General features: G+C 56.1%; 1 protein-coding gene across 1 annotated transcript; it reads left to right on the top strand.

Annotated features, from left to right (window-relative positions):
* Window positions 1-12,198: 12,198 nt before the first annotated feature.
* MEX3A (mex-3 RNA binding family member A) lies at window positions 12,199-25,583 on the top strand. The gene is made up of 2 exons (XM_075133461.1): window positions 12,199-12,667; window positions 24,218-25,583. Exons 1-2 carry the CDS (start codon window positions 12,199-12,201, stop codon window positions 25,321-25,323), a joined length of 1,575 nt encoding a protein of 524 aa, XP_074989562.1. The 3' UTR covers window positions 25,324-25,583.
* The last annotated feature ends 1,834 nt before the right edge of the window (window positions 25,584-27,417 follow it).

Below are 27,417 nucleotides of genomic sequence, written 5' to 3'. Positions count from 1 at the left end.
GGAACCAGGAACCATCGCAGCGCACGCAGAGGCTCAAGAGCCTCCTCCGCACGCCGCCAGCAGCTTCCCATCTCACCGCAGACCTCTCTTCAGGACCAGCCCGGGGATTCGGCATCCCGCAGCCGGGTGATGCCAGATCCGCTGGATTTCTCCCTGACTTCCAAGTCCTGGTCCTTCTGCAGCTGGCTGGAAAATATAAAAGGAGACAAGGCGCTTTCTCAGGAAGCCCTGGAGTCCGGGGCACTCAGCAATGCAATAATTAACAGCGGGTGCCTTCATTCCTGGGTCACGCAGACGTTATCGGGCCAACTCGGCTCTCTTAGAGGATCCTCAACATTGAGGCGCAAAGTCGGCATCCAGCAGGAACTTTTTAATGGCACGAAGGAGCTTTCAGTGACAGAGACGGTGCTGTCACCTTCTCCGGATGGTCCTGCTGGTACCAGTCCACACTGGGGATCTCAGCATAGCTACGACGGAGTCCCAGCTCCCTCCCAGGCCGCCCGGCCCTGCGGCGGGCTGTCAGCCCGTTTTGGAGGAGGCTGGGAAGATGTCCACTTGACGTGCCTGAAAAGCCGCACACATCTCCCCGTTGCTATGGAAACACTTCTTTTAAAGCAAATGAATAATAATAATTAACATGATCTATTAAATAATAGTAATAAAGGCATTAGTAATGACTTGTAATTGGTAAAGTACTCTTAATAATACATGCTTGCTCCGCGACCTGCTCCCGGCGCAGGAGCTGGGGCCGGGGGCAGGATCTCCCACCCAAAGGGGAGTCCCGGGTTAGGACGAGTGCCCTCTGCGTTCGGCGCCGAAAAGGCAGGAGCTTAGCGGGATTCAGTGAGGGATCAGACATTTATCTGGATAATGAGGATGTCTAGACTGATAAGAAGAAGGGTTAAATTGGCTCAGGGCCTGATTCTGCTTCACCGTGCGGTTGGCGCAGCTTGGCCCACTCCAGCACCCCCGGCAGGAACTTTGTGGGCAAAGATGGGTTGAGGCCGTGTGTCACAGCCGGGCTGGACGCAGCCCTCGTTCTTCCCGGCTTTTAATCAGAGGTGTTGTCAGGATCCTTAACCCCTGGAAGGCAGAGGCGAGGAGAACTCTTAAGAAACCTTTCCTATGCTCAAATTAGCTTTCCTGAGCCCTTATTTTTCTGTCTTAGCTCTGCCCCCACTGTCTCCCTGCTCTCCGTGGAGCAAACCCCACAGCCACCTGCAACACCATCCCACGACGCGCCCCGCAAGGGAGGCAGAGCCTGCGGCAGGAGAGACGACGTCAGACCGAGCCACTGGACTGCAACCGCGCAGGACCGAGCCGCTGGACTGCAACCGCGCAGGACCGAGCCGCCGGACTGGAACCGCGCAGGACCGAGCCGCTGGACTGCAACCGCGCAGGACCGAGCCGCTGGACTGGAACCGCGCAGGACCGAGCCGTTGGACTGCAACCGCGCAGGACCGAGCCGTTGGACTGGAACCGCGCAGGACCGAGCCGCTGGACTGCAACCACGCAGGACCGAGCCGCTGGACTGCAACCGCGCAGGACCGAGCCGTTGGACTGGAACCGCGCAGGACCGAGCCGCTGGACTGGAGCCGCGCAGGACCGAGCCGCTGGACTGCAACCGCGCAGGACCGAGCCGCCGGACTGGAACCGCGTAGGACCGAGCCGCTGGACTGCAACCGCACAGGACCGAGCCGCTGGACTGGAGCCGCGCAGGACCGAGCCGTTGGACTGGAGCCGCGCAGGACCGAGCCGCTGGACTGGAGCCGCGCAGGACCGAGCCGCTGGACTGGAACCGCGCAGGACCGAGCCGTTGGACTGGAACCGCGCAGGACCGAGCCGCTGGACTGCAACCGCACAGGACCGAGCCGCTGGACTGGAGCCGCGCAGGACCGAGCCGTTGGACTGGAGCCGCGCAGGACCGAGCCGCAGGACTGGAGCCGCGCAGGACCGAGCCGCTGGACTGGAGCCGCGCAGGACCGAGCCGTTGGACTGGAACCGCGCAGGACCGAGCCGCAGGACTGGAGCCGCGCAGGACCGAGCCGCTGGACTGGAACCACGCAGGACCGAGCCGCTGGACTGCAACCGCGCAGGACCGAGCCGCTGGACTGGAGCCGCGCAGGACCGAGCCGCTGGACTGGAGCCGCGCAGGACCGAGCCGCAGGACTGGAGCCGCGCAGGACCGAGCCGCTGGACTGGAGCCGCGCAGGACCGAGCCGCTGGACTGGAACCGCGCAGGACCGAGCCGTTGGACTGGAACCGCGCAGGACCGAGCCGCTGGACTGGAACCACGCAGGACCGAGCCGCTGGACTGGAGCCGCGCAGGACCGAGCCGCTGGATTGGAACCGCGCAGGACTGAGCCGTTGGACTGGAACCGCGCAGGACTGAGCCGGACAAAGCGACCCTGGGTTTCACAGTGACCGAGCAGAAAGACGACTCTTGCTAACTCAAGTGACCCTTAAACAGCAATGCCTGGGGAGAAGAAATAGATGAAAAAGAGCATCTTCCCCCTTCTCCTCCACCTGCTGCGCCTGCTCCTAGTCCCAGCGCAAAGCCAGGTCTCCAGGACCCGCAGGTCCCTGCGGCTCTGCGGTTTCCCCCAGCCAGGCCAGCTGGGTTACGCTGCTCCGCCTCGCACACCCCGGCCCTTCATGTGCCGCTCCTGGACCCCCATCACCCAGAGCAGCCTCCGGCGCGAAGCAGTGCCAGGCTGAGCCCGCAGGGACCTTGCAGCAGCGAAGAATCTGTTGTACCTGCAGCAGAGCTACTGCTGGAGCTGGACGTGGAGCAGGAATCCCACGTGGATCCTCTGTCCGGTGGAGCGGATGCTGCAGCCTGGCCTTACGGGGCTCTCTCCTCCACAGAGACATCACTTTGCACAGAACGCGAGGAATTTAATCTCTCTGAGGTGTCCATCCCTCTGCCAAACTTGGGTGAGGCTGGTCAATAGGTTCAGACCTGGGATCAGGTGTGACTTTGCCTCCCTTAGGAAGCTAAAATGCCCCCTCTTCAAGCTGTGAGATGCTTCCAAAAGGAGCTGGAATTGCAGAGAGCAAATAAAGGCAGAGACCCGACAGTGTCACCTGCTTGTTTGTGCCAAGAGTCCCTTTGCGGACCGCAGCCAGCTGACAAGGTCTTCTTTGCACAGCAGCAGCGAGGACCAGCTCGCTCAGCGCTCCCGCAGGAGCCTGCCTAGACAGGCAGATCCAGGAGGAAAACCTGGCCCTGATACAGGTGGCTGCATGAGAGCAGGAAAAGGAGGTCCCCGCTGTCAGTGCTGAGCCTCTGGAGGGGCATCGTCCATCCCTGGGCTTGCCCAAGCAACTTCAAATCATCTAAAAAAGCTCTTTGGGCTTCTCCCCAAACCTGACACCCAGGCTGCTGTGCCACGCAGGATGCCGGAGCAGCATTAAAAGCAACGAGATGCGTCGCAGTGATCGCAACACACCTGCACGGCTTTGCCTCCATCCCACCCCGAAACACCGCGCTGCAACTTCCACCACGAGACTAAAATTAGTAACAACAGGAAGAGCTCCGGAGGACGATGGGGTGATTAAAGCATCCCCGGAAAGGAGGCATCACGTGCAACGTAATGACTTTCCTCATCTCTGGCACAACGTACAACAACCGTTGTGGAATACGACGGGGAAAGGTAAGGAAGGGAGAAAGAGAAAGGTGCTCCTACACAAAATTGGGGTGATAGTGCTTGGCTAGAGGAGAAAAACCGGGACCTTGGCTCTGCTGGACCGTGCCATGGACACGCTGTATCACTTTGGTCAAATTGCTTATAAAGACACAAAAAACGTAAGGATCACGCACACTACCACCGCCTGAGATTTATAAACGGCTTTGGTTACAAGTAAACACCTAGATTAAAGGCAAAAACCCCTCTCTTTTAGGTCTATTTAACTCTGTGTGTTGAGAGCGCTTTCTGAATAATCAGTGTCACCATTTTCCAGCACAGTCGGTGAGCGTGAGGCATTGATCTTCCACTCCATGCAAGGATATCCAAATCCACACTTTCGAGCTCTTTGTTGGCCTTGTTTGGCCAAAAGTAGGACTGCAGCCAGCCCCACCACCCACATCCATGTTCCTGAAAGGGATTTCACTGGACCTCACCCCTAGCTATAAACCTGCCCTGTTTTCATTTAAAATCACCCGTAATTGTAACGAGCGTTAAACCTGCGGGTACGCCGAGCCTCCAAGCAGGAAGACGTCGCTGTGCCGAGAGAGCTTGCTCATAGCTCGGGAGAACAGATCTGCCCCTCCGGTTGCACCCCAACGCAAGTTGGTTCGACTCCGCGACTCAGATCCTCGTCTCGAAACTGGAAATTCGGCACATCCCCCTCTCCCACCCGTAAAGACAGTGCTCATTTGTTAGGGTAAGAGGAGACAGGTAAGTCCCTTGGATGGGGCTGCCGTATTTCCCTACAAGATTTCCTGGACAGAAATACGTGCACATGCGCTGCACAGCTTGACAACGAACGTGCAGCGAATCCAACACAACCTGGACGCCTTGGCTTCGCTGGGCACACGCGGACCATCTGGCCAGCACATGGGCCTGGGGCTTGACGTGCCCAGGAAGCATCTGACTTATCGGGGATGCACCAGGCAGCCGACGGGAGCACATGCGGGAAATCTGCCCCGCTGGCGTGGCAGCGGAGGACGGTGCGATGCCCAAAGAGCGGATCCGCACGTGTGCTAGCGCAGCCGCGCCGGGAGTGCTAGGCTGGTGTAGATTCGGAAATACCAGACAAGTGGCCAAAACCCTAACATTCCCCCGGACAAAATTTAGAAGAGGACATGTTCAAGGAAACATATGGTAATCCTGACGTTCTATAAATTGAAATCAGGAATTATCTGCTTGCAGAAGATGGGATTCCAACGGGAGGAAAAAGCATTCCTTGGAAAACGAACTACACGTATAAGCAGCAGGAATAAGGGGAGAGTGCGACCCTGAAACCCCCTTTCGATCCCAGACCTAACATCATCCCAATTTCAAGTTGAAGGAATTTCTTCACCAACCTTAGGGCAGCTTTTCCAAAAAAACTCATGACCAGAAGTCCGAAACCTCCACACGATCGAGTCTGCAAATCGCTCAGCACCAGCAGTCCCACCAGATTGTCCCTGCAGCTTAGCGCTCCATCTGCAGCCAATATGCTGAGCTCTTAACAAAATTGAGGGGTTTTTAAATCTGGTCTCCTGGGCCTGATCCCATGGACCTGGACTCACCAAACCCCGTGGACTTCAAGGAGCTTTGGATCAAAGCTTTGCGGTAATTTACTTATCTCATAGAAGAGCTTAATTAACAAATGTTTGCAAAGCATGGAGAGCAAGATACCTCTTGCTATCGGTCCCATCTACAAAGCAAAGAGGTTTTAAAATCGATGCGCAGCAAATGAATTGCAAGGGCAGTTGCGGCCGCAGATGGGGCTGCAGTGACGTACCCTCGGGTGGATCGGCCGCCACGCAGGGCAGATTCATTTCTGAACCTCGGTGCCGCGGGAAATGGCCAACACATGGAGCTGCCGGATGAGATTGTGGGCTCAAAGCTCCAGGTACCCGCAGGGTGTGAGGGATCCCTTCCAGCTTTCCGGTGTTTGGGATACTCCTGTTTCGCATGCGGCTGAGCAGTCGTTGAAATGAGCTGCCCAGGGATGGGGAGATGATGTCTCGGAGCTCTCGCGGTGATGTGACCCCAGCTCCAGACTCACGTGAAATGAAAATGAAGAAAAAGCCTAAAAAAAAGGTGGTCACAAACAGCATTTTTGCCTCCCTGCTGCCCATACCACCCTTGGCTTTTCACAGGAGTTTGCGGGAACGGGGATGCTCACCCCGCATTAAAGCTTTTCTAGCAGCTGCCGTCTTTCAAACACCTCTTTCCCCCGGACGCGGGTACTCTCGGGGGGAAGCAGCACCGGCAAGTGCCAAACTTCGCTTTGCATTGATGACATAAATTAACCCCGAAAGTTTCTTCCCTGTGTCTGCTCTCGATGATGAATCTAAGTTACTGTTTTGCCTAAGGACGCTCTGCTGGCACCACCTCAGTCAACGTCAGCTTTATTCTTGCCTTCGACAGGGCTTTCTATTACAAACCGCGGTGCCCGGACTCCCCTCCCCGATGGCTCTGGCACCGACAGCGGTTGCAGTTGCAGTTTGCAGTTTCTCCCTTTTCTTTGATCGTTCTGCAACCTATTGCCTAGGAAAGCGGCGAGGAGCACGTGACGCTGCCATACGATCCCAACCTCTCTGCTTGGCGGAGTCTTCCGTCGTCCCTGGTTTTAATTAATACTTTTTTTCCCTGACAGTAATTCAGGGATGTGGATTTGGAAATACCAACTTTTTAACTAGAAACACTGTGTTTCTGCCAAAACCTTGGTAGGGACCTTCGCAGAGTGGATGTAGCCGTTGCCCAGTCTACACCCGCAGCAAACGACTCAGCTCGCAATCCAACACCACTACCTGGAACCAAAAAATAACCTTTTACTCCCACGTCCAGGGAGCTGCAAACATTCAAACCTCCGACAGTCCCGTGATATGAGCCCCAGTGATCTATTCCAGCTCATCAAGTCAATTCAAGCCACCTGGCAGCGCTAACTTTAACCTGAATTACTATTGAAATACAGCTTCCCCAGAGGGCAACAATGCCAGACGGTAGGTAAGATCATTCCTAAGCAGTTGCTATCACCGTGAGGAGGATCAAAGTCTTGGTTGGAGCCCAGCTACGCCCCCAAAATATTGTACGAACTGAGAAAACGTTGCTATCGGGGACCCATCAGGATTAGTCATTGCCCGTGTTGCCAATTCTTGCAATTTTTCTATGAGCATTCATGTTTGCCTGAAATTCCCAGCTCCGTGAGTCATGTGAATATGTGCGAGTAGGAATTTTCATTTTTTAAAGTACGTTTCTAGACCTCGTGGCTGCGCAGAAAAGCGAGGTGATGTAACTCCAGTGAAATCTGAAAGCCTCGGGAGAAGGCAAATGAAAAGAAACCCCATATTCATTATTTTTTTGTGGAGTCATGCAAACTTTTTAGTTAAGTTTTATGATTTCTGGGCCTGGCTTGTGCTCTTTGAAAGCTTAGAGCTGGAGCTCCGCAGTTCCGTCTTTTTTTTTTTTTTTTCCTTTTTCTTCCTTTCACTTTACGATTTCGACGGGCGCTTTCTTCTCCTGAAAGCTCCAGGACAGAACTTAAAATGGAGGTTGGAAGCAAAACTGGGTCCCTAAAATGACATGATACCTACAGAGCAGGCGTCTTTATTGGCTTCACGAAGGAGATCAAACTCTGACAGACGAAAATGTTGCTCTATAATTTACAGGACAAAATACAACAATACCGCAACATACTGTATGCACGTGTTGACACGCCTGGATGCACGCGTGAACACACCCCCACGTTAAGAACACACCTGCGTATAGACATACGTGCACACAAAACACCTCACATAAAAATACCTTTGCGGTTTATGAACCTATTTCAAGTAAACGCTCACCACTTGCACGCTCGCTTTACGCGCTTGCATTTTGCACGCACACGCCCGTAACACGCGTGCTTACACGGATACACACCATCTTTTTACCTGGTTTTAAGCGGGCGAGTGAGCCATATTCAGCAGGCGTGTGCAAGAGCACCAGGCGGCGAGTGTGTGAACATCCACGCGTATTAAGTGCGCATTTTTGTCCCTGTCCGTGTGGCACACGGGACTGAGAGCGTCTGTATTAAACAAACATTCCGCGTGATGCGTGTGGACGTGCGTATGGAGCCGCTATCCATCATATCACAGCACAACCACACGCCACCTCTTAGACGAAGGAAAACATCCCAAACTGCCAGACTTTTTACAACTCCCATCACCATGCAAAGCTTAAAAAAAACCCCCCACGAGTAATTCAAGACACTGTTCTACAATCATGACCAAAATGAGCCAGATGAAATGCAACAGCGTGAGGTGGGTTCTTCTGTTCTTAGCTATACTTTTTTTCTTTCTTTTTTTTTTTTTCCCAACACTCACAGCACAAACAGCAAAACCTCTAAACCCCCCAGCAGCTCTGCAGCAGAGGGAACCTGCCACCACCGGCCCCGCCGGCCGGTGTCCCAGCGTCTCCCTGACTTTGCGCTACGGATTAGGAAACCTGGATGCCAAAACAAAAACGAAAGCAAAATTCCCATTCCCAAAGTGCCTGGGCAAACTTGCAGGGAAAGCTACAGCAACACCTTACCGTCTGAGTCAGTGGATGAGACATTTCCTTGTGCTGGGTGCCCCATCTGCTTAGTTCATCTGCAAGCTGAGATCTTCTGCTTGGAGACCCAGAAAGGGGGGGGGTGGGAGAGAGAGAAACCTTGCTGCAAGGATCTGAGAGCCAGAGAGAGGAAATCATACGAAATACAGCGGGGGGTAGAAAATTCCTGCCTCGGTGACAAGGCAGCAGTGCCACCATCCCCCCGCTCCGTCCCCAGCCAGAGCCGCAGACGTCGCCGCTGCCAGAGCTGCAGCGCGATGTGGCTCGATGGGAGCCTCGCATCTTTCTGCATTGTCTCTCTCCAGTGTAAGCTCATGCAATCGCATTTCATGGGAGAGACATCTGGTTTGATTCAAAGGGAAGAAAGGGGAAGAGGGGAGAAACTCGCGCACACACACGCAGAGCCCAGCCTTGCTGGCGGGGAGCTGGAAAGCGATTTTCAATGCTTCCCTCTGCGCTAAATCGCTCCTCATTTCAATGAGAAAAGCTAGCAGGGCTGTCCCATGGCTCTCCCCCAGCATCCCCAGTTTGCAGGGGGGGGGGCTTTGCTGGGGCAGGGAGCCAAGGGCGGGGAGGCCGAGCCCCAGCAGCCCCGCCAAGCCTCGCTGCTCCCGCGCCTGGAGCCACCGCAAGGCCTTGGGGTGCGGGGGGGGTTCCCCCTTCTTCTCCTCTCTTTCCGTGGTTCCCGGTGCTGCTGGACGCACGGTTTCAGCCCTCAAATCCTTGTGATTTTGGTTGGGGGTCTTCCCGTCACAAGACTGAAGCCCCCATGTGTGGGGGGGACCCAGCACCTCTTCGAAGGCCGTGTCCGCCTCGGCACGAGCGTGAAGCCCGTGAGCTACCTGTCCACGGGGGGTGGGCTCATCCCTTCGGGACCTGCCCCATCACGCCCGGCCCCCTTCTCCCCACCTCTCACCCCACCGACTCCGGTGCCGCTGCCAGCCTATGGCCCAAGCAGTTCCACCTGAGGCGTCCCTGCCCAGCCACCGCTTCTCCGAAGGATCCCCGCTCTCCCAGGGGATCTCTAGGCTCCCAACCCTTGCCCCCCCCACCTCTCGGGTGGGCAGTGGCAGGTCGCCACACAGACCCTCCTGACATTGAGAGGTGCCCGTGCAGCCCCCCCTCCACCCGTGACCCCTGCGTGCTGGGGTGCACATGGTGGGCCCCCACGCAGACCCCTTCCACCCATGGCTCCTCTGTGCCAGAGTGGATGCTGTTGGGTCCCCATGCACTCCTCCTCCACTTGTGGGTCCTCCATGGTGTGTGCACGGCGACTATCCACACAGCCCCCTCCACCCATGACACAGTGGGTCCCCCCACAGCCCCCTCCACCCATGTCACAGCAGGTCCCCACGCAGCCCCCTCCACTCATGGCATGGGGGGTCCCCACGCAGCCCCCTTCACACATTGCACATTGGGTCCCCCCACATCCCCCTCCACCCATGTCACAGTGAGTCCCCCCGCAGTCCCCTCCACCCTTGGCCAGTGGGTCCCCACGCAGCCCCCTCCACCCATTCGTTGCATGGCAGGTCCCCATGCAGCCCCCTTCACACATTGCACATTGGGTCCCCCTGCATCCCACTGCATCCATGTCACAGTGGGTCCCCACGCAGCGCCCTCCACCTGTTCGTTGCATGGAGGGTCCCCCCACAACCCCCTCCACCCAGGGCATGGTGGGTCCCTCCACAGCCCCCTCCACCCAGGGCATGGTGGGTCCCTCCACAGCCCCCTCCACCCATGACATGATGGGTTCCCACGCAGCCCCTTTCACCCATTGCATGGTGGGTCCCCACGCAGCCCCCTCCACCCGTTCTTTGCATGGCGGGTCCCCACGCAGTCCCCTCCACCCATGACACGGTGGGTCCCCACGCAGCCCCCTTCACACATTGCACATTGGGTCCCCACACATCCCCCTCCACCCATGTCACAGTGGGTCCCCCTGCAGCCCCCTCCACCCTTGGCCTGCAGGTCCCCCTGCAGCCCCCTCCACCCATGTCACAGTGGGTCCCCCTGCAGCCCCCTCCACCCTTGGCCTGCAGGTCCCCATGCAGCCCCCTCCACCCATTCATTGCATGGCGGGTCCCCATGCAGCCCCCTCCACCCATGTCACAGCAGGTCCCCCTGCAGCCCCCTGCACCCTTGGCCAGTGGGTCCCCCTGCAGCCCCCTCCACCCATGTCACAGCGGGTCCCCCCGCAGCCCCCTGCACCCTTGGCCAGCGGGTGCCCATGCAGCCCCCTCCACCCATGACGCTGTCGGTACCCCCGCAGCCCCCGCCACCCTTGGCCAGCGGGTCCCCATGCAGTCCCCTCCATCCATTCGTTGCATGGTGGGTCCCCAAGCAGCCCCTCCACCCTTGGCCAGCGGGTCCCCTCGTAGCTCCCTCCACCCATGACACAGTGGGTCCCCTCGCAGCCCCCTCCACCCATGACACGCTGGGTCCCCACGCAGCCCCCTCCATCTGTTCGTTGCATGGCAGGTCCCCCCGCAGCCCCCTCCACCCATGACACAGTGGGTCCCCACGCAGCCCCCTCCACCCATGACACAGTGGGTCCCCACGCAGCCCCCTCCACCCATGACACAGTTGGTCCCCCTGCAGCCCCCTCCACCCATGACACTCTGGGTCCCCCCGCAGCCCCCTCCACCCATGACACTCTGGGTCCCCACGCAGCCCCCTCCACCCATGACACTCTGGGTCCCCACGCAGCCCCCTCCACCCATGACACTCTGGGTCCCCACGCAGCTCCCTCCATCCATTCCTTGCATGGCAGGTCCCCACGCAGCCCCCTCCACCCATGACACTCTGGGTCCCCCCGCAGCCCCCTCCACCCACGACACTCTGGGTCCCCCCGCAGCCCCCTCCACCCACGACACGGCGGGTCCCCCCGCAGCCCCCGCCACCCATGACACTCTGGGTCCCCACGCAGCCCCCTCCACCCATGACACTCTGGGTCCCCACGCAGCCCCCTCCACCCATGACACAGTTGGTCCCCCTGCAGCCCCCTCCACCCATGACACTCTGGGTCCCCACGCAGCCCCCTCCACCCATGACACTCTGGGTCCCCCCGCAGCCCCCGCCACCCATGACACTCTGGGTCCCCACGCAGCCCCCTCCACCCATGACACGCTGGGTCCCCACGCAGCCCCCTCCACCCATGACACGGCGGGTGCCCCCGCAGCCCCCTCCACCCATGACACGGCGGGTCCCCCCGCAGCCCCCGCCACCCACGACACTCTGGGTCCCCCCGCAGCCCCCTCCACCCATGACACTCTGGGTCCCCACGCAGCCCCCTCCACCCATGACATGGCGGGTGCCCCCGCAGCCCCCTCCACCCATGACACGGCGGGTGCCCCCGCAGCCCCCTCCACCCACGACACTCTGGGTCCCCCCGCAGCCCCCTCCACCCATGACACTCTGGGTCCCCCCGCCGCCCCCGCCACCCACGACACGGCGGGTCCCCCCGCAGCCCCCGCCACCCGCCGTCCCCCCGCGCCCCGCCGCCGGCGCGCCGGAGGGGGTGTGCGCGGGGCCGGGGACTACATCCCCCAGCAGGCCGCGGGCCGGGGCAGCCTCCCGCTGCGCCCAGCCGCCTTCAAACAAAAGAGTTTTCCCCCCGCGGGGCTCCGCGCCGCCCCGCGCCCCGCCGGCCCTCCGCACACCCCGCCGGCGGCTGGGAGCCGGGGGCGGAGGCGGCGGCGGGGGGACCCCGGCGGGCTGGAAGTGCCTGGGCGAGGGAGCTCGGGTTACAGAGAGAAAGGGGCTTGGCCAGGCAGAGGGGAGGTGGGCGGAGGGTCCTTTTCTCTGTCTGTTTCTCTCCCTCTGCCTTTTTTTTTTTCCCTTCTCCCTCCCGAGCTCTTTGTGTCCCCCCCCCCACTCCCCTCCTCTCGCTCTCACACCCCCCCCTCCCCAACCAACCACCACCACCCAACCCCCTCTCAAGTCTTTGTTAGCCATGCCTAGCCTGGTAGTACCAGGGATAATGGAAAGGAACGGGGGTTTCGGCGATTTAGGCTGTTTCGGTGGGAGCGGCAAAGACAGAGCGCTGCTGGAGGATGACCGGGCGCTGCAGCTCGCCCTGGACCAGCTCTGCCTGCTGGGGCTAGGCGAGCCTTCCTCCTCCTCCTCCTCCTCCGCCGTGGTGCTGGTGGAGGACAGCAACAACAACAACAATAACCCGCCGCCGCCGCCGCCGCAGCAGCCCCCGCCGCCGCCGCCGCCGCCGCAGCAGCAGCCGCCGCCGCCGCCGCCGCCGCCGCCGCCGGCCCCGAAGGGCTCGTCGGCGCCCAGCGCCGGAGCGGCGGAGCCCAAGTTGTGCGCGTTGTACAAGGAGGCCGAGCTGCGGCTCAAGAGCAGCTCCAACACCACCGAGTGCGTCCCGGTGCCCAGCTCCGAGCACGTGGCCGAGATCGTGGGCCGGCAAGGTGAGCGCCGGGGCGCGGGTCCCCGCCCGGCCGCCGGTCCCCCCCCCCGCCCGGCGGCCGGGCCCCTTCCCTGGGAAACTTCCCCCGCCGCCCGCGGCATCCCCGCGGCCGGGAGGGCTGGGGACCGCCCCGCCGGGGGGCCCCGCCAACTTCCCCCGCGGCTCGCCCCTCGCCGCTCCCTCCCTCCCATTGTTCGGGGCCGGGGCCGGGACCGGGCGGGCACCCGCGCCCCGGCCGGCTCAGCCCTGCCGGGGACAAAGCGGCGGGGGCAGCCCGCCTCCCCCGCGGGCGGAGCGGGACTCCCGGGGCTGCGGACGGGTCGCTGCTCCTCTGGCGGGAGGGGGCTTTTTTGGGAGGGTGGGGGGAAATCTATAGGAATGCCTGCGTGGGCTTGTCCGGCTGTCTGCACCGGAGCCCCAAGCCCGTCGCTCCTCCGGTTCTGCGAAAGAGCTGTTCCTGAACCGCGCTCTCCGCCCTCCTCCTTTAAAAAAAAAAAAAAAAAAAAAAAGAAAAAAAAAAAAAGAAAATAAAGCGGGGGGAGGAAAGAAGAGACCTGGGCTGGCTGCCGGCGGAGCCCGGCCCCGGCTCCCCGCGCCCCGGCCGGGCTCGGCGCGGTGGGGAGAAAAATCCCCTTTGTTGGGTTCGGCGGAGCGAGGGGGTGTGGTTGTGCCGGGGCTCGCCGGGGCCGGGCGGGCGAGCTGCCGGGCCTAGCACGGGTCCAAAGAACCGATTAATGGAAGTTGAACTCCTTCTGCAACCATGTGACTGGCAGGGACCCTGGAGCGGGCACCCGACCGTCCCGCGTGGGCCCCACGCACGCCTCCGCCGCCCGGCCCCGCCGCTGACCACGCTCCGCGACAGTGATGCTTTTGTTCTCCTTACGGCTCTGTTCGGAGCGAGGTGGAATGGAGGAGGGCTTTAAAAAAAAAAAAAAAAAATTATATATATATATATATATATACACCACACCCACTCTTAAGTCACCCCTCGCCCACCCCCACCGCTCCGGGCTCCCGAGTGTGCGTGTGGGGGCGAGGTGCGCTGCGGGGAGGGCAGCTCCGCCGAGCCGCCCGTTGGCATTGCGGGAGCCGTCGCAGGGTTAAAACATGGGGCTGGCGAGAGAAGTTTTGTGTCGCTTACAGAGGAAAAAAAAATAATAATAGTGTGGCTAAGTGGGATTTTTTTTTTTTTTTTTTTTTTTCTTCTTTCTCTAAGCAAGTAACTTGACGCTCTGGAAGTGTGACGGGCAGAGACTGCGGCTCCAAATCCAGATGCTTCCTCTTGGGTTGGGAATTGAAATCGCCCGAGCAGGGGGTTTGCAGTTTGAAGGGGGGGTGGGGGGGTGGCTCCTCGGGGCCAGTGCTCCCAGATGTGCAGAGGCTGAGGTGGGCAAGGGGAAGCCACGGGGATGCAAACGGCTAATGGCTGTGCATCGTTACGCTGGAGCATGTTATGGGAACAATGGGGCCTCTGGTGGCTCAGCTCTCCTGCACCAGCGAAGCTGGGGAGCACGCTAGAGGCCGGTCCCCGTGCTGGGATGGAGAGTGGGCAGGAGTGCGGGGGGGTGCTGTCCTCCCCCAAAACTCGGGGAAACTCAGGGCGTCTGCAGCGGAGGGAACGGCCCTTGCTCTGGCTTCCCCCCCGCCACGCTGGGATCGCGGTCCCTGCACCGGGGAGCTGGGGAAATGGGGGGGTGAAGGTATGGCCGAGAAGATCCCCCCTGGGCCTGATCCTCCCCGTGATGCTTTTACACCGCCGCGAGCTGAACGCAGCCAGAAATGGCGGGGCTTTGCACCAACTCTGCGCTGGCGGGTGCAAGGCCGTGGAGAATCAGGCCCCCTTTGTTTAATAAAGTTAGAAAAGAGAGAGGATTCGGCAGGCGGAATCGAGGGGAAACGTTAGACGATGCGGGAGGTGCCCGGGCTATTTTCCTCCTGGATCTCACTGCTGCCCCAAACTCCCGAGAAGGGGGTGTGTTTGATGCGTTCGCTACGCAGCGGCGTGCCCGTTGTGGCCGGAGTGATGGAGAGGAACGTGGAGACCTGGATTTTTTTCCACCATTTTTAGTGTGTGCGGTGTGAGGGCTTTCCCACATCTGGGAAACTGGGAGATGTCAGTGGGCCAGAGCCCCGGCCGGGCGGACTCGGCAGCGCTCCATCAGCTGGTGGGTCAGACCGCGTAAGCTGTGCCCCTTGATAGAGGCGGGTGGGCCGGATCCTGTGCTGGTTGAAACCAAGATTGCTTCAGCAGGATCCCCGCAGCCGCAGCTCTTTACTCCAGCAGAGATCGTGGCCCACACTTATTTTTAAAGGCCTATAGGAATGTCTCCTGGGTCTTGTTTTTGTGTGGAAGGCCGGATTACGAGGGTCTGCTCTCAGATGGAGCTGGGTGCAGGGCACCCTGGGGGGCCGAATCCTGCACTGTCGTGGATGCCTGACCAGGGATCCCGGGGGGAACCCAGAAACTGCAGATTGTCACCCCCTTGGTAATACTGCTCATGGGGCTGATGGTTTTCTAAGGAAATGAGTGTTTTATGGGTGCTTGTGAATAGGGTGATGAACATCTCGGAAAAGGGGGGGGGGGGAAGTAATAGTGAAAAAAAAAAATATTTCAGGGCTTTAATTGGTAACAGGGTTGAGCTTTTTCTTTAACTTAGTATTTTCTGATCTGACAAACCACACTGCTCCTTCATATTATTTTAAAAGAGTATCTACCATCTTTGGAAGTGTACCTCGCTGGTGCGGATGGATGTAAGAGGCACGGGGGCCCTTTTACGTGCACCTGGCAATGGGATTTCCACCTGCCGTAAGACTGCCCCTTACTTTGTCGGAAGAGTGTAAAGGCCTGATATTTACACTTGAGTATAAATAAGGCTCAAGCCCCATATATTTTTATTGGAAGTGTGATTTGCAAAGAGGTTTAATTGTGGCGGAGGGGGTGGCTCCGCTTGGAACGAGAGGTGCTGCAGGAGCTAAACCTGTGCTTGGCGGCTCCTGCTTTCCCCAGGAACTGTTAACGTGCCCTTGCGGAGCCAATCGCGTGCTGGAAACCTCGCTCGAGTTTGCGGTGGTGCCGGTTTGTGCGCTGAATTCGAGCAGCGCTTCTTCAGCGGCGCAACCGCTAACCGGGCGGGATGGGGGACGGGGTGGGACGAGATCGTGGACTGCTGAAAGGGGGAATTGGCCGGACAGGCGCCGAGAGCTGCTCCTCCACCGTGATGCCCCAGGGTCCGCGGTGGGGAGCTGGGTGGCTGGTGGGATGTGCCAAGGACTGCTTTGCGAATTGGAGTGAAGGAGAGGAAACTGGAAAAGGAAGGATGAGGGGATAAAGTCATAACAATCCCTTTGACTGACATTTATGACCTCTTCTACTCTGCCCCTGGCCGTGGTTGGCAATGACTTCCCTTCCCTGGCTGGAAGTGGAGCCATGACCTCCATGCCTGCCCTCCTGTTGCTGCTAGGGTGGGGAGCAGGGATGTCCCTGTCTGTGTCGTGGCTCCTGCGGATCGTTCCCCCCTTCCCTTGGCGCGTGGCAAGAGTGTGAACTCCAGCCGTGCTGCGCTTGGGTGGCTGGACCTCCTGGCATGTGCCGTGGCGTGCACGGTGCTCCCCGGTTCTGGAGTCGGTCTGGGCCTGCGTGGTGCATTGGGGTGCTTGGTGGCTCTTGTATTTTGCCTGCCAGCTCTTGTTGCGGGCACCTTTCCTGCAACACCCTTTCCGGGCCTGCGCGTCTTCTCAGAGCTACACAGAGATAAATTTGCCAGGGTGTAAAGACAAAGCCCTGAAGTGGTTTGTAGGTGATTTTTGAGGAGATGGTGGGGCACCAAGGAAGTGGCAAAGGAGAAGGTTCTTGCAACCCAAGGGCGTGGGTTGAGATGGGAGAGATGCTGGGAAGAGTGGAGAGTGTCTAAAGGTGTTGTGCTTTGGCCGTTCAGACTGTTAACTTAGAAAGGAGCAGAAATCCTCAGCCACCGAGATTCTTCGGTCCAGGTTCTTCCCTAGAAGTCACCTGAGGCAAGTGTAGATCAGACTGATGAAGATGCGTATCTGACTTTTCTGCCAGTGTTAAATCTGCTCCCGCTGACAAACTGGGCTGCTGTCAGTGGAGCCAGGGAAGAGGCTGCTGGACTCTAAGCGGGGCACATTTAAGGCTGGATCTTGTGGTTAGGGAGGCTTGGTCGTGGTTCTTTGTGTGCCTGGTGTGTGCAGGCGTGGGGAGAAGGTAGTGGGTCCGTTTGGCTTCCTGCTGCACGGAGCACAACCAGTGCAAGCTGCCCGCTCCCGGCAGGTGCCGTCCTTATAAAAGTATTTTTGCTCTCATCATCAATAGTAGCATCCATTGTCACCTGTACCCAGAGCCACCCTTTGATGAAGCATCTCCCAGCCTGCTCTAACTAGCCTGTCGTCAACAGGAATGAGATTATCTGAGAGCGGAGCTTAACATAAATTGCTCTTTCTTGGCAAGGTGAAGTCAAATAACAAGAGGCCCCACTAACCCCAGGTGATTGGGCTCTTTGTGTAGCTCCAAACATGCTCTAACGCTTTCAGCATTTAAAAATAGTCCAAGGAAGCCTTTTTCATTGAGGAAGTCTGATGATTGCAGCTCCCCCACCCACCATGTGGAGGTGGATGTACAGCATCGGAGAAGCAGCGAGGGGGTCAGATCCTGTTGTCTGCTTCGTGTAAATCTTGGAGCTAAAGCCACCCGGTCTGGTGGGGCCTGAAAACCAACCTCTTTGCTCCGCTCTAGCAGCTTGAGATGGGCCTTAAAGGGAGAGAGAAATTGCAGTCGGTGTCAGATTGTTATAAAGTGTTAATGAGAATCCATCTGAATTTACACCAGGGAAAAGTGCAGAACGGGATCGACTTTGTGCGGTTTGAACTAGAGGTGGGAGGAGAAAATGGGTCTGGGAGAGAGACAAAGGGAATTTTCTAGGGAGACACGCACGCTCCGCGCATCGGATCCGGCTGCTGGATGTCGCGCTGACCGAGTGAACCGTGCCGCAGCGCAGCCGGCCGGAATCTAGGGCAGTGGGAAAACGTGCTGGCGTTGGGTGGGGGCCCCCGCCCCCCGTTCCTGCCTTTGTCTGGCAGCCCTCTCCTCCTGCGCCCCCCCCCCCGCCGGCTCGCCTTGCCCCGCTTTCCCCCGCGCGCCGTCCGGCTCCGAGCGTGTGCAGGATTGTGCCATGCAGGGGGCCGCGGTCACACCCACCCCGATGTGATGCATCGCTGGCACAGAGCGGCTGCTCGGGGCCGGGGGCTTCCAGCCCGAGTTCCCAACTTTCCTCCGCCGCACAACAAGGCAGCGATTGTCTGTGGCATCGGGGTTGTTGCTTTTGGGTCGCGTTGCTTTTTCTTTTTTGTTTTTTTTTGCTTCTTTTTTTCTTTTTTCTTTTTTTTTTTTTTAATAAACAACTTTCATCACTGCATGAAAAAGCTTAAAATCGCTGCGCTGAAATGAGGTGGTTGCTTATTTTCGTGGCGTGGTGGTGTGTTGGGTTTTTTTTTCCCCTTCTTGTAAACACAACTTGCATCATCAGTACAATAAAACCTCAATGCAAAGGGGTTTAGTTGTTTGTTTGTGGTCCTTTTGTGTGCATTTGTGTTTTTTGACACCACTTTCATCAGATTTTCGGTGCAGCAAAATCTTACCCCACAGATATTCAGGAGGGTTTATTTGTGATGTTCTTTGTGTGCTTGTCTTTTAACATGGCTTTCATCTTAAATGGGAAAAGAATGCCCCACCTTACCAGAGATATTTGAGGATTGTTTATTTTATGGTCCTCTTTAATTTTATGACTATAACAGAAAAAAGACCGAGTCCTAATTTGCCCTTAGGCTCTCTTATACCACACCGGCAATGTCAAAATGTCCTAAGTGGGGTATTTACAGGTGTAATTTATACCAGTGCAGTGTAAAGGTGCCTTCGTATAAATGAGAAGAGGGCTAAAAATCTTTTGTCTGTAGAGATAATTTTGTATCTGATGAAAACAAGAAATATAAGGACCTGGAGTGATTTGTGTGGTGTGTTTTAAAAAAAAAAACACCATAAAAAACCAACCAACCAAAAAAAAAAAAAACCCCACGTCGGGGCTGGATCCTTAGCTGTTTGCTGTAAGCTGGTACAGCACCTCTGATGCTTTCGGGTGAAGCCCACACTTCTGGGCATAAACTGGCACGTGCTGGAGGTGTGCCCGTTTGTGCCAGGTAAGACCCTCTAGACTGCATCAGTAGGAGTACGTACCTGTGCAGGATTTGGCCTTCTAGCAGCAGCAAGGAGAAGGTTGTCAGCGGGTTTGACTCTGAATTTACGCTGAAGTAAAATATCCGATGGAACTACTCCATGGGCACGGCTGCGTTTTCCATTGCACTGTCCTCCTGCTGGCAATCACACCCTGCGTGGTGCAGTGGGCACATCCAGTGCACATCCATCCCGTGCACCGCTCCGGCCTTTTCCTGCTGCCGGAGCGGTGCACAGGAGCCTCGGTGCAAACCGCAGTGAGATCCTGTTTTGGTTTTACACCGCTCCGAGTGAGAAAAGATTTGGGATGGGTTCGTGCAAAGTAAACGGCAGTCAGGTCGGGTGCATCCTACACCCTTGTGCCCTCATGAGCAGCTGCCTTAGCTGGACAGGTGGACCAAGCTCTTGAAGTCTTCTCCGTTAGTTTGGATGGATTTCTTTACCCTTGATGCAGGGGTAAGCAGAGAGGAGAATGTGGCTGTGCACCCAAACCTCCCCCCCGATTCCCGCCCTCCCCTCCCCAGTTTGGGAATGTCTAGACTCGATTTATTTATTTGTTTTTAGCCAGAGCTAGCTGCTCTGCGGATTAATTCCAGTTAGAGAAACTGGTCTGGGTGCCGGAGGCTCGACAGTTCTCAAGGGTTTGTTCCTGTATGTTAACATTTGTGGCTTACTAGGGTAATTTGCAAACACATTTACTTTGAGTCAATTGGCAATCAGTTAACTGAAGTTAAAAAGAAAGAGGGGTGGGGGAAGGAAATAATCATACGAGCCTCCTTTGCAAAATGCTTTGGGATCTGTGTTATTGGCAAAAAACAGAATAATAGAATCTAGGTAGTGGAAACACCACAAGAAAGGGCTTAATCCTCCCTCTAATATAAAAATCTAACTGGCAGGAGTCTGCCAGGGATCAATTAGCTGATGTCTGCACACTGCCTTAAAGAGTAGAACACTACAGCAAAGTTATATATTATTATAGTTTCTACAGGTCCTTTTCTCCTCTTAGTTTTACATTTTTAACACCACCTACTAAGCAGTTCTCTCCCCTTCTAATAATCCACCGAGTAACGCGGTTTGTTGCATGTTGTTTTCAAATTTCAGTTACGCACGAAGAAAGCCTTTCATTAAAAAAAACCCATACAGGACAAATTTCATTTGAAAAAAGCACATAGGATCGTGCTACTCATCTGGTGAGGATATAAAGGGCCACATCCTGATCTGGCTGTGCTCCGTCAGAAACGGAGCGATGTCAAAGAAGGCTCAGCCCCTATTTAGTTGTGCGAAGCGAGGTCAGGGTTGGGGTTGAGATGGGCTGAAAGCCTCGGCACTAAGTGGGTAAATCAGATTTAAGGCCAGCCTGATTTTAGCTGATGTAAATCAGTGCGGCTCTCTTGGAAGTTGGTGGAGTTACCTGGATTTATACTGCCGATGGCTTGGCCTGTTGTCTGCACCAATTTAGAGCTGCTAGAGATCTGGGCCACTGAACCTGCTGGGCTGCTGGCCTTGATGGAGTTGGTCTAATTTCCTGTGGGGTTATTTTCTCCAGTTTTTTAAGCACAGGATCCCCCATCTGTCTGTCTCCGCAAAGCTGGCTTTCCTGTCTGCAGGCCTGCACAGAGACCCTCCCTCCTCCTCCCCCTGCTTCTCACACCATCGACTGCACCATGCGTCCTTTTGTCCGTTTCTAGATCCTCCCTCCCCCTCGCCGTGCTCTCTCCTTGCCCTTCTCCCTTCTGCCGTTTTGGGGTGTCTCTCCTTTGCCTCCGTACCCCTAATTCTCCTCCTTCCTCAGAGGGATCGCAGCATGCCTCTCCCTCAATTTCCATCACCTTTCCTCCACCCCTAACTCCCTCCCACCCTCTCCAGCTCGTGCAACTCGCTTACGTTTGCCCTCATTCATGTGTGTTCCTTGCCACCGTTTCCTTCCATCTGTCCCCAGCGTGGAGCCCCCGTCCTTTGTCACTGCTCTGCTTGCCTGACCCTCCGTGTCACCTCCCTGACTGTATCCTGTCGTGCTGGGCTCAGATCCCTCTCCCCCCACACGCAGTCATTGTCCCGTGGCTTGGAAAAACGCCGAACCCAAGCCCAGCCCTGACAAACGCCTACCTGAGGTCCTTTTGCAAAGGAGAGCAAGCCTTGCGCTCCTGGGAGGCAGAGCGTGGGTCACTGCAAACGCTACTTCAGTCTGGGGTGATGCCCGGGAGTCATTTTCAGCGCGGATGCTTGCCGCTAACACCCCCTTTCTCTCCATGCGACGCTCCGGTGATATCCCTGGGGAAATGGTGGCATCTCGGTTAATCTTCCTAAGATGGAATCTCCATCTTTGGAGCGAGCAGCATAGGCGCGGAGCAGGGAAATGTCTGCCAGGGGTGGGTCAGGGAGAGCCGACCCTGCCCTGGGGCTGCGGGAGGGCAGAGGTGACCCCTCACGGTTTTATCCCGCCCTCCACGGGCTCCTTGGGATGAACCTGTATTCTGTGATTTTGTCTGCGTGGTTTTATTCTACAGTTGTGTCGTGCCTAGCACCGTAAAGTCCTGTTCTTTGCGTCTCCTAAGTACTAGTAATACAACACTGTAGATGACCGTTGGTCCACAGCAACTGTTTAGAAACTTTACGAAACAAAGCATTGCAAATATACTTCAGGGTGCAAACTCAGCGGGGAGCAACATGTGAGCTACATTGGACTTGGCAGGGCGTGGATTTGGTTTGAATTTTGGGGATTTGCCCAGCTCCCTCTCTGGGTCAGATCTAGCATTTCCATCCCCCAGGAACATGAAATTAGTGGCTTAGAGATGGGTTTAATGCAGCAGCATCGCAATGCTAAGTATTATAGGAAGTTTTGGAGCAACACAGAGCAAGAGACAGCTATTCTTCCCATTCTGCAAATGGGGGACTGAGGCTGAGAGCGCTGAAGTAGCTCTGAGGAGTTAAAAGTCGCCTTGGGAGTCGACAGCAAAGTCAGGATTTACCGGCACGTGTCCTACGCCGATGCCAAGACCCTCTGTCAGGCCGTGGGGTTTCAAAGCTACGCTGGGAGGTTTCGTGTTCGCGCAGTCTCCCGCGGTTTGACGAGGCTGCACCCCGGCGCCCATGCGACGTTGCGAGATGCGAGTGTGACCTGTCAGGCTGAGCGTGCTTTGCGCAGCTGTAACTATTGGTTGTACCGTGTGCGGCGCCTGCCACCGCTGCGAGCGCGGGGAATTATTCTTGTCAGCTGTAGTGGCACGAGGCTCTGTTTTTATCACTAAAGGTGCGGGCTTCGATTCTTGCTAATGATACGTGGTGGTGGGATCGTTACGTTCCTGTAAATACCCCGATGTCACAAGTCTGTGTCTCATGAGACGAGCTGCAGATAAGTGGCAGCACTAAGTGAGTGGCAGCCCTGAACTCCCAGCTGGGAGAGATGTTGTTATGTATTAGGATCTGTATAAATAATAATGTTCCAGCCCACGAGCTGAGGAATCTTAATTTCTTGGTTGCAGAAGCATCGTTTGCAGGTCATCTCGTGTTAAAGTGTGATGTCAGTGTAGTACGTTGAGGAAGACTTGCTGGTGCCAGACGGTCAGAGGAGAAGACAAGAGATGGGCTCCTTTTGGGGAGAGAAGATGGGGTGGGGAGGACCTCACAGAGGTTTCAGTGCCATATCCTGATCCTCTTGTTCCACGAGCCCTGAATCCTTGGGAAATCCAGGCAAAATGCTCTCCTTACACCATCTGCACTAGCAGAAAGGCGGTGCCCTGAAGAATCACATTTTTTTTATTTTTCTTAGAGACCCGAGCTTAGAGCAAACCTCTGCGCAGAGGAAGCTCCAGTCTGCACGGGAACTTGGTGCCAGGCTTTGAAAATGCCTTCAGGCACCCAGTAAGGCTTTTGGAGAGAGGGGTCAGAGGGACAGCAGCGGGGGGTGGTTTCCAGAAGTAGTTTTGAAAACTGTGCCACATCTGTAAAAATATTTAGTTTTTTGATGGCATCCTAGTGTCATCTAGGAACCTGGAGTCACTCAGCTGGCTCTAAACCCCTCTCAAAAACGATTTGGAAGCCAAAACACACTGAAAAGTCTCTTGCCTTTTTTGGAAGAGCAGAAAGATGTTTTCTGAGCTATAAGGAGCAGGGGAATAGGCTTGGTGGGCTCCAGGCGGTTGGATACTGATACACAAAAGCACTGCCCTGGCAAGTGACCTCAGGAAAGGGTCCGAGCGCCCGGACCGCTGTGGTGGGGAGGCCTGCGGCCATCGGTGTTTGATGAACCAGGTGGAGAGTCAAGGGCAAAACGCAGCCCTTGGCTGGGCGGCCTCCCCTGCCCGGGCAGCCACAGCCGTGCCCTCGCTGCGGCTCCCGGTGAGGAGCAGGGGCGATGGGGCTCTGTGTGGGCTCGGGAGGGCAGCGCTGCCCCATTTCTTGCTGGTTTGACCCCAAAGCAAATACTGGCATCCTGCTACCCCCTGGCCTTCTAGCGGTGCCGACGTTTGGGGTCCCACCATATCTGAGGTGCAGAGGCCAAATTGCTGCATCTCTGCTAAACCTCCCCCCCCATCTTGGCCCCCCGAAAGTGACCCAGGTCACACCGGATTCACCCCAAAAGCTCCACAGTAGGACAGAAGTCCCTGTGGAGGGCTCTGCTCCCTTGAGTTATGGCAGACGTCTCTCCCCTCGTGCTCCCTGTGAGCTGGCGCAGGGTGGCGAAGGGGCTCCGCATCAGCCATGACTCGGCATCCCCCTGCTTTCTCCTGTCATCTCCAGCCTCTCTCGCGGCCCCGCGTGTCAGCCGAATCCCTCCTGTCCTGAGAGCCACTCTGACAAGAGGGGAGCCAGGGTGGCCATCTTCTCTGAGGGGCAACATGGCGGGGCCTGGGCCTCAGCAGGGAGAGCCCTCCTCACAGGGACCAGTGGCCCGTGGGGAGGGCTTGAATCCCCCCTGCTCCCCGGCTCCCTGGTGCCTGCGGGTGTGTGAAAGGGAGATCTCGGAGGGGTGATTGCTGAGGAGCGGCTGATTTCTGAGGGGAGGTGGCCGAGGGGGATTGTGTGGTGGGGGGCAGCACGCAAAATGGCGACACCCGCCTGAGGACGAGGGAGCGGGGAGCTGCTGAGGGAGGATGGGGGTGGTGAGGGGGAAACCTTCCTCTGGCATCTCTCCTGTCAGGGTTAGGGGGGAAAGGGTCTTTCCCTCATTTTAGGTCCCCGGGCAGTGGCTGCTGCATGGTGCAGGGTCTGCTGAAAACATGGCAGCTCAGCTTGGTTTCCTGAGGAGAGGGGAGGGCAGCAGGACGGCCTTGCTAACCTCCCTGCCTTGTTTTCTCTCTCTTCCCCAAGGCTGCAAGATCAAAGCCCTGCGGGCAAAGACCAACACCTACATCAAGACTCCGGTGCGGGGTGAGGAGCCGGTCTTCATGGTGACGGGACGGCGGGAGGACGTGGCCATGGCCCGGCGGGAGATCATCTCTGCTGCCGAGCACTTCTCCATGATCAGGGCCTCCCGCAACAAGGCTGGCACCACTTTTGGCAGCGCTCCCACCTTGCCGGGGCAAGTCACCATCCGGGTGCGCGTGCCCTACCGCGTGGTGGGCTTGGTGGTGGGCCCCAAAGGAGCCACCATCAAGCGGATCCAGCAGCAGACCAACACCTACATCATCACGCCCAGCCGGGACCGGGACCCCGTCTTTGAAATCACCGGCGCGCCGGGTAACGTTGAACGTGCCCGGGAGGAGATCGAGACCCACATCGCGGTGAGGACGGGCAAGATCCTGGAGTACAACAACGAGAACGACTTCCTCTCCAGCAGCCCCGACTCCGGCATGGAGAACCGCTACTCGGAGGCCTGGCGGGTCCATACGCCGGCGCCGGGCTGCAAGCCCCTCTCCACCTTCCGGCAGAACAGCCTGGGGTGCATCGGCGACTGCTCCGTGGACCCCGTCTACGAGACCCCCCGGCTGAATGACCAAAACGACTTCAATTACGGTTACCTCTTCCCCAACTATGGCGTGAACAAGCAAGATCTCTATTACGGGGTGCCGGAGTCGGGTGCCCCGATGTGGGCTGGGCAGGAGAACACCAACCCCGTCTCGGTGCTCTTCTCGAAGCAGCAGCGGTCCAGCAGTACCGGCGCCATCCACCCGAATTCACATCGCTCCCCGTCCTCCTCCATTCAAGAGCCCAATCTCTCCGGTCTCCCCAGGCGGTCGCAGGGGGAACCGCTCCAAGGGTTTTCCAAGCTGGGGACGACTACCGCTGCCCGGACGTCTGTCTCCAGCAGCCGCGAGTGTATGGTGTGTTTCGAGAGCGAAGTTACGGCAGCTCTGGTGCCGTGCGGCCACAACCTCTTCTGCATGGAGTGCGCCGTGAGGATCTGTGAGAGGACTGATCCAGAGTGCCCGGTTTGCCACGCTGCAGCCACTCAGGCCATTAGAATATTTTCGTAAAGAGACAGAGCAGGGCGTTGGGGTGGGGGGGTGGGGGTAGGAAGGGAGCGTGGGGGGGTCCAGGAAAGAAAAATGATGATGATAATAATAATAATAATAATGATAATGATAATAATAATAATAATAATGACATCTGAAGAACAAACAAATGAATGAGAGAATAAATTAATTTAAAGAAGAAGAAGAAGAAAAAAAAAGAAATTATTTTACAAGCAATGTATGTTATTTTTTAAAAAAAAAAGTGAATAATAAAATTAAAATGAATAGCAAAGCCAGAAATTTTGAAGGGCGAACGATGCTCCAGCCTGCAATGTCTTTTTTAAAACAAGTACTCTGAACGCACACTCGGATCTCGCAAGCAAAGCGGTTTAGTTCAGTTTTTTTTGGTGGTGAGATTGGGACTTCTCTGAATTGACCAAGCCAGGCCATCTCGATCGGACGGGGAAGGGAGCAGGGACGCGGGGAGGGCCCTGCCAGCCTTTCTTCTCCAGCCACGTTCAATCTTCATCTTGGTCTGAAGCCCCTACTCTCCTCCCCCCCAGGGATGTCAGCCCAACTGGGAGCTCAGAAAGAAATAAATAGAAAGAAAGGAAAACGGATGACGGGGATTTAGAAAAACAAAAAAGAAACCATCAACCTCTGGGAACCTGTTAGAACGAGGGCACAACTGTATTACCTCAAAGATTTAAACAAAAAAAAACCACAGCAGCTAAAGAACTTTTATTGTTTTCCTTTTTTTCTAAAAAAAAAACCAAACAAAAAACCACAAAAAAAAGAAAATCAAAAAAAGAAGATGAAGAAATAAAAATGACGCCGGTGAAACTGAAGAAGGTTTGGAAGAACCTATTGGAATCACACTGGGCGATTAGCATTTATTTTATTATTCTGAGCCACCGTGGAGTCTGGAACTTTGTTCTTTTTTCCTTATCCGAGCAGGGATTTGTTCATCAGACGAATCAGGAGTCACTAACAGGGTATTTCAAAAGCAGTCCTGAGTTCCCATCCATGGGGGGAGTGTATCGACTTCCGCGTTTCCGTAGTTCACTCTTCATCCTTTTTTCCAAGTGATGCCAGCTGCAGCTACACGCAACACGCATGCGCACGCGCACACACACGCACACACATAACATTGTGCTTTTCTTTTCTTAAAAAATATATATATCGCACCAAAACCTAAGAAAGACGATCATGCAATACAGGCAATGAGCCCATACGAAACCAACATGCATCCCAACAGAAAGCAAAAAAAACCCCGAGTTTATATATATAATTTTGTTGTCGTCGTTTTTAAACTGGACCAAAACTTTTGTTACCCAAAACCGAGTGGGGGAAAAAAAAAAAGAAGAAAAAGTATTTCTTTATGGACCAAAACCTCTTCAGCTGTCCTTTACCTGGATCTTCCTGAGGTTGGCCACTTTTATATATTATATTTTTTTCAGAACGAAACAAAACAAAACAAAATTGCCTTGTTGAACATCCTTTAATCATTTCAAGACTCCTGGTTTTGTTAAATCAGATACTTTTTAAACCATTGGGAAGTGGGAGAGGATGGGCTTCGAATCTGGCTTCTGTGCCAATGCACGCAAGATGCAAGCCAGCATCTTAACATCGTCAGGTTTGTTCAACCAGTCTCTGGATGCCAAAATGCTGTGATGGTAAAGATGTGTGTTGGATTAACCTATCAAGTACCAGTATACCTATCTATAAATATATGTGTATATATATATATAGGCACTTAATTCGTCAAGCACCTATATATATATATATGTGTATATAAAATAATATATATATAATTTTTCTCCCACCACCACCGCTTCCCCGTTTCCTACCCCTCGACTTCTGCTCACAGATCCTGGACCCTGATTTAGAACTGAACCAACAAGTTTCACAACTTGGCAGAGACAGTTCTACAGCAAAAAAAAAAAAAAAAAAAAAAAATCGCCTGAGATTTTTTTTTTTTCCCTTCAGTTACAGGAGACTTTATTTTCATCGTAGTAATGTTCCTGGGAACATCCCCTCTTCTGCTCAGTTTGCTGCCGCTTGCTCCCGGTTGCTGCCTTCACCCCGGTATGGTCTGCTCGAGCCATCCTCGGT

Source organism: Calonectris borealis, chromosome 29 (genome assembly GCF_964195595.1).
Source record: "Calonectris borealis chromosome 29, bCalBor7.hap1.2, whole genome shotgun sequence".
NCBI classification, from domain to species: Eukaryota; Metazoa; Chordata; class Aves; order Procellariiformes; family Procellariidae; genus Calonectris; species Calonectris borealis.
The sequence above is the reverse complement of the archived record's forward strand: the minus strand, read 5'-3'. Positions and strand labels throughout refer to the sequence as shown.

Bases quoted from the DNA above. Each gene is read 5' to 3' on its own strand.
- MEX3A (XM_075133461.1), top strand. From the start codon at position 12,199: ATGCCTAGCCTGGTAGTACCAGGGATAATGGAAAGGAACGGGGGTTTC. The intron at 12,668-24,217 runs GTGAGCGCCGGG...CTCTTCCCCAAG, and splicing joins CGAGATCGTGGGCCGGCAAG to GCTGCAAGATCAAAGCCCTG.